General features: G+C 33.0%; 1 protein-coding gene across 1 annotated transcript; it reads right to left on the minus strand.

The window, feature by feature from the left end:
- Positions 1 to 2,827: 2,827 nt before the first annotated feature.
- LOC140976756 (transcription factor ILR3-like) lies at positions 2,828 to 5,156 on the minus strand. The gene is made up of 5 exons (XM_073441056.1): positions 4,819 to 5,156; positions 4,129 to 4,191; positions 3,774 to 3,851; positions 3,530 to 3,692; positions 2,828 to 3,342 (listed from the first exon to the last, which is right to left on the minus strand). Exons 1-5 carry the CDS (start codon positions 4,953 to 4,955, stop codon positions 3,073 to 3,075), a joined length of 711 nt encoding a protein of 236 aa, XP_073297157.1. The 5' UTR covers positions 4,956 to 5,156; the 3' UTR covers positions 2,828 to 3,072.
- Positions 5,157 to 6,855: the final 1,699 nt, after the last annotated feature.

The raw sequence follows: 6,855 nt of genomic DNA on the forward strand, positions 1-6,855 counted from the left end.
AAACACGACAACAGCCGGATAATTCCGGTGAGAAATACATCCCAGTATAAATCAACAAAACATGCAATCATATAATCGATATAAAAGCATGAAACAAATATCAATCACATGTATTAAATCTGAAAACATAAATCGATATAAAACTGTAAATAACTCGTGACTCTACAGCTCAGACGAGACTCATTCCTAGTCTAGGGATCCCGGTTTCCAGACGTTGGCATACTATATCGAATCTCAGTAATAGAAGTAAATCCACTCCTAATCAAACATCGATATAAACCAAACATCAAGTGTCTTGACCTATCCGTCAAAGACTTTGGCACCTCCGCCAATAACTCCTCTGTGACAATGTGCAATGGGCCAGTGACTACTCTATCACCGTCTGGCACCTCTGTCACAAGACCAATCGTCTAATCACGCTTTCTATAACTCAATAGAACAAGCATATCAATTCAAATCAATGCATATAATAATAATAAGTATGTGGTTTAGGGAAACTCAAGTTATATCTAACTCGAGTCATTCTCCCAGGTTCGACATTGACTTATACCTTTCTTTCGTAGTCTCGGTCTGAAGCAATATAAGTGTTGAACTCAAGACTGTCTCTGTAAATCTGAAATGACATATCGAGAATAGCAATATCAACATTCCATTCACAATTCAATACCGAATCTGATCAATCTGAATTTAATTCAAATCAACGGCATAACGGCACAATCCCGATATCCCCGTCAATACAATAACAACATATATCAATTACAAACCATAACCCATATCCGTTACAATCTGTAATCAATCCATAATCCAAATCTGTTCAATTTCAATCGATAAAATTATAAAATCATAACAATTCCAAAATCAACTTGTTCTTCGATCTGACTTCGATTCTACGATGTCTAGTATCTCAAGAACACCATATACAGATCAAATAACAATTCCTCCAATATCATATTTTCAAATGATACAGAACTCAATAAAACTTACGTCCAGTTGTAGCTGTCGATGAGAGGAATTCGGTACTGTGTTCGGATTCAAATTCTGACGGTTAGATCTTGTAAAATCAGAATTCTTGTCTTCAAAGGAAATTTTGAAAATCTCTTATGGCTACCTCGGTTTTCTCCTCTGGACGTGCTGAATGGATTGAAGGATTTTAACATATATAAGCATGGTGAAGACAAGTGTCTTCAAATCCCATAATTGCACTTTAGTCCCTCAACTTTTCACTATTTGCAAATCGGCCCCCGCTCAATCTTTAAATTCAATTTAAATCCTAATTAATTACAAAAACGGTGGAATCTAATTCATCATTCCCAAAATTCGTAAATTTAATAATCTCATATTAAAGTGATATAATTTCGGGCCTTACACTTATAGAGGTGAATTTGAAATTTATGGATTTCGATTGTAATTTAATTATTTTATAGTTTTTAAAATCCGCATATTACTTATTTACATATTAGTAATACAAAGTAGAATTGATTTCAAATTATACTATTATTTAGTGAGCTTGAAATTCTTCATAATCGACATTAAATCTAACATACATATAAATATATTATTTCTAATAGTGAATTTTCTAATATATTCTTATTTATTTAAGTTAGCAAATTAAATCAATAGTTTTTTTAATAGGTTCTTTTGTAATTTATCATTCATCTTAAATGACTTTGGACATTAATGCATATTGAATTTATCAATTTACTAATGATTTTTCTTTGTTGATACTAAATTGGTTACTAAAATGAGTGAATTTCTTCATGGTTGCTAATGAATATTAAATGTTTCTATATTTTCTTTTACTTTACATATAAATACATAACTTTTATAACAAGTTGATTTTTAAATATGAACTCAGAAGCATCATACATGTTGTAGATCTTGAAATATGTTAAAGATTATTTGTAAGAATATTTTTTTTAACGTAAAATTATTCTGTGATTGCAGTTTCGCAATAATTTCCTCGAATTATTTTTAATTGTGGTTTTACTATTTGTACCTCTCATTGAGCAGGATAGAAAACCTGGTACCATGTATGAATGTAAGTCACTTTAATTTTTGAAACATGACTAATAAAATTTGTGAGCTCTTCAACTCTATTTTGTAGTTTTTTCATACTATTATAAACACATAATATTATTTTTTTTATAAAATTTATATATTTAATTTAAATTATTTTTATCAATTAATGTTTATAAATTTGTAGAACTCTTGATATTTTTATATAGATGGTAAGAAAAACTAAAAGTTGAAAACTTCTAATAAAATGTTTAATATTTCATATATAACTAATAAATTTTGTGAACTTTTCAACTTTATTATATTTTTCCAACTTTCTTAAACTACTACAAGTTAGATTATTATAAAATAATTTTTTTAGGAACTTAAAGAATTTTTTATGCATTGAAATTAATTTTTTTAGTTGATATCAAAAAATTTATGAAACTCTTGATATTTTTATGTAGATGATAAGAAATGCTAAATGTTAACAAATTCTAATAAATTGATTTAAGTAATAAAGTTTGAATTTGAATTGATTCAAGAACTAACAAACAAGCACTCGTTTAATGCCAATGCTCGACTCCAGATTCCTCCAGTAGAAGTTTGTACCCGCCCTTGTTGATTTTCACTTCCTCGACTCAGAAGATATTCATGGCTCATCTGTCGCTGCATCTTAACTTACATACAATTCCATGTCTCACCACGAGAAATCTTTCATGCAACGATCAATAGAAAGACTTATTATCCAGGCATGGTTCTTACAGACTTCATCCTCTTAACCAGCCCGGATTACAATTCTGTTATGAATCACATCAAGATACTTTTGCCGGAGGTGAATAAAACACTCATATTTTTATGAATTAAACCTTCTGAAAGTTCGTGATATTTTGAAATATAAACTACACATTATCAATTCGCAGCTGTTTCCAAGTCTTGACAAAATAGCATCTCCATAATCCACTAAGTAAATACATGTTAAAAAGTTGAGTAAAATCTAACATAACATCATTAAAAAATAGTTTCAACAGCTTCACCATGACTGAAATGATAACATCACAGGATTTAGTCACCAACTTAGGCAGCTGGTGGGCGAAGCACATGGTCCTGTGAAGTATCAACAGCAGCAGGTGGCATGTACTGCCACATAGCAACACCTGGGTAACTGATGATGGGGACCGACTTGTTGCCTGCAGCTTGGCTTTGAGCAGCAAACGATAGAGAAATGGCAGGAGGGGAATGGAAAAACCCCAGCTGGGGCATACTCACTGCCTTCATCTGCTGCTCCAGCTTCTCCTTTTTAGCCTTTAACTTCTGCTTCTCATCCCTAAGCTCATTCTTCTCAGCCTATATGCAGTAAAAACCCAGGCCAAGAGTATCATAATTAGTTTTTAGCTACTGCATTCTGGTCCAATATCTATCGTCAGCGCTCACAAGTTGTTACTGCTACTTCAAAAAGGGAGCAAAAATTTGAAACAGATTGCAATCACATTTCACATAAGATACATAAGGTAAATAATGAGACTTAAGACACCTTTAGCTCTTTGATCTTCTCCTGGAGATCCAAGTTTGAGTCTTTCAGCTTCTCAGCTTCACCTCTTAGCTGAGTCACCATTCGAATAGCATCAACCAAAATACCAGCCTTGTCTGTTTTGGGAGGCCTCCCCGGCTCAAGGAGCACACCCAATTCTACAAACCTAAGGAGGTCAAGGCAGGTATCAGTGGCAAAAAGAATTAAAGGGACATCCATCAAGGGGAAAAGCAATTAATTATGTTACTTGTCATTGAGCTTATCTCTGCGCCGTTTCTCTCTGCATGCTTTGGAGCTTGATCGAGCGCATGATTCAGTTTTAGATCTGGAAATGGCATATACAAGTGAGAGGGTGTCAGGAGACAGATAATAAAGTCAGAAGGTAGGAGTATCAACGCCTCAGCCCCAACAATTTTTCCCAAAAAAACATAAGTTCAAATAATAGTGATATGTAATTCTAATACTTCCAACGTAATCAACTGCATGAGTGTGAAGGAATCGAGCTGGTTCAAAAATTATTTGACTCGTGTTCAAAATTATCGAAAAGCTCAAGTTGATAAACCAACCATACAATATATCTACACAGGTAAAAACTTATTTACCGTTTTTTCGAGTTAGTTTCCTTCTGAACAGCTGATTCCCCAATTGAGTCTTCAATTTCAAAACTATCAATAGATAAAATCCATGAGAGATACTTAGTAAAGATTTACTAGAATCATGCTTGTCTATGAGTTAGAGAGACATTTGGTACAGAATTTCCAGCAGGAACCATATGATCAAAGAAAAGTCAAAATTAGTAAGAACGATAGATATTTATCGATTGCATAACTGGACTCCAGTTAAATTGCAAACAATAGGTATAAAATATTAACAATAAATCATAGATAAATAAAAGAAAAGGAAAACAGAGTTGATATATTATGACCCGAACCCACTGCAAATAACTATTGAGAATTGTATGTGGTATTGCAGATTTTAATACACAAAAACTCAAATTATCATCATCTACAAGCCCGATCAGGATACATAATCAAGTCAGAACTTTACCCGATAAAAGCTACACGAAAAGAAAAAACCAAAACAGGTAGAAAAACATCGTTTACATCTGCCAACAAACAACGAAAAGCCATAGAAACAAATATTATCATTCATATACCAACTCAAATACACGCTAAGTATAAAATCCAATCTTAAAGCAACAGAAGAACTCAATCAAACCTCATACAAGCCCAATAATTTTGAAATCAACGACTACAATTACGAAAAGACTATCAATAGTTACAAAATTCTACCTAGCATTCGATGATCCGTCCAAGGGTTGAATATGCCAAGAAAACCCAGAACCTGGAGCAGAGAAATTAGCATCAGGGACTGGGATATCCTCGAACCCATATTCGTACAGCCAATTCGTGTTCGCCGGGGAAACCATTTCCTATCTGCAGCCGGAAAGAGGATAAACTTCCCCGGTAGCAACAAAATCAACTAGGTGAATGGATTGATTGATTTTGGAAGGTAATTTCCGATTGTCCGTGTTGAAGGATAACGAATTTCAGTAAACTGAAAAGACAACTCTGTTTTTGGTGTTTTTGTTACGCAACAGAGACGTACTATGAACTGGCTTTCGAATATACACAATCGGGCCGGCTGCGATTATTATTATTTGTTGAAAAATTATTTAAAAATGTGAAAAATATTTGTGTTGAAAATGTGAATGTTAAATGTTGAAAATTATGTAAAATTAGGTGTTGAATATTGAAAATTAGTGTGTGATGATGTAGGTAATGATGTATTTTATTTTTGGATTATTTGTAAAAATTTTCTATAAATAGATCTCTCATTTGTGAAGAAAATCACAATTGAGTTGAGAGAAAAATATTATAAAGTGTGTAGTGTGATAATTTTGAGAGTTTGAAATTTTTACTTTTTANAAAAACTTGTTATAAATCCTGGGAGGATGTTAAGACGACATCCCACACTCCCGGTAAGGGATACGACAAGTATAAAAGTCTATAAGGTTTTTAAACAAAATATCTTATGACACCTCATTATAATATTGTGATATGATATACATAATTATTTAAAACATTACTAATATTATATACACCATATTATTACCATAAAATTATACAAATACATACATTTATTTTCTTGTACACCAACGGTCACAAACGGTAACAAAACGGCTAGTTTTTGCCCTATAACTATGATCTCACAAACACATTCAATCACTCCAACTTTCTCTTCTTCTCTAAAATTATTCTTCATCAAATTTTTGAAGAAAAAAGAAGATGACTTTCACAAAGTTATTTTTAATTATTTTGGTTATAATACTCACGAATCTTGTACTTATCGAAGAATATCCTCCTCATGCGTTTTCTTTATTTTTACGAATGTTTGTATTTGTTGTTTATCCATTACTTTGTATTGCAATATTCATTAACTAATAAAATGTATCATAATTTTTTTTAGTACCACCATGTCAAACTTGACAAAGCTCGAATTTGTTGCACTCGACATTACGGGGAAAAATTATATACCATGGACTCTCGATGTAGAAATGCATCTTGAGTCATTGGGTCTAAGCGAGACCATTAAAGAAAATGGTATATCTTCATCACAAGAAAAAGCAAAAGCTATAATATTTTTGCGTCGACATCTCGATGAAGGTTTAAAATGTGAATATCTCATCGAAAAAGATCTCATGGCTCTGTGGAAAGGATTGAAAGAAAGATTTGAACATATAAGGGAAGTTATACTTCCGACAGCCCGTGATGAATGGAATATGTTAAGATTCCAATATTTTAAGAAAGTCAGTGATTACAATTCAGCGATGTATCGAATAATCTCGCAGCTAAAATTTTGTGGACATGAGATCACAGAATCGGAAATGCTTGAAAAAACATTTTCCACGTTTCACGCATCAAATATAACTTTACAGCAACAATATAGAGGGCGTGGATTTGCAAGATATTCTGAGCTCATCGCCTGTCTTCTTGTGGCGGAAAAAAAACAACGAGCGACTAATGAGAAATCATCAGTCCCGACCCACTGGATCATCAGCATTTCCAGAAGTAAATGCTGTAATTAAAAATTAATTTAAACCTGGAAACCAAAATCAAATTCAAAGACATGGTTTTGGTCGAGGTCGAGGTCGAGGTCGTGGTCGTGGACGTGGACTTGGAATTGGTCGTGGTTGTGGTCGAGGCCGTGCTTTTGAAAACAATAGAGATAGTTATTTTTATAACTCATATCAAAAGAGCGTCACGAACCACCCACAGAAAAGCCATCATGAGAACATGAGTGTTAATGAAAATCACTCGAAAAGATTT

This window comes from Primulina huaijiensis, chromosome 5, assembly GCF_012295235.1.
Source record: "Primulina huaijiensis isolate GDHJ02 chromosome 5, ASM1229523v2, whole genome shotgun sequence".
Lineage (NCBI taxonomy): Eukaryota > Viridiplantae > Streptophyta > Magnoliopsida > Lamiales > Gesneriaceae > Primulina > Primulina huaijiensis.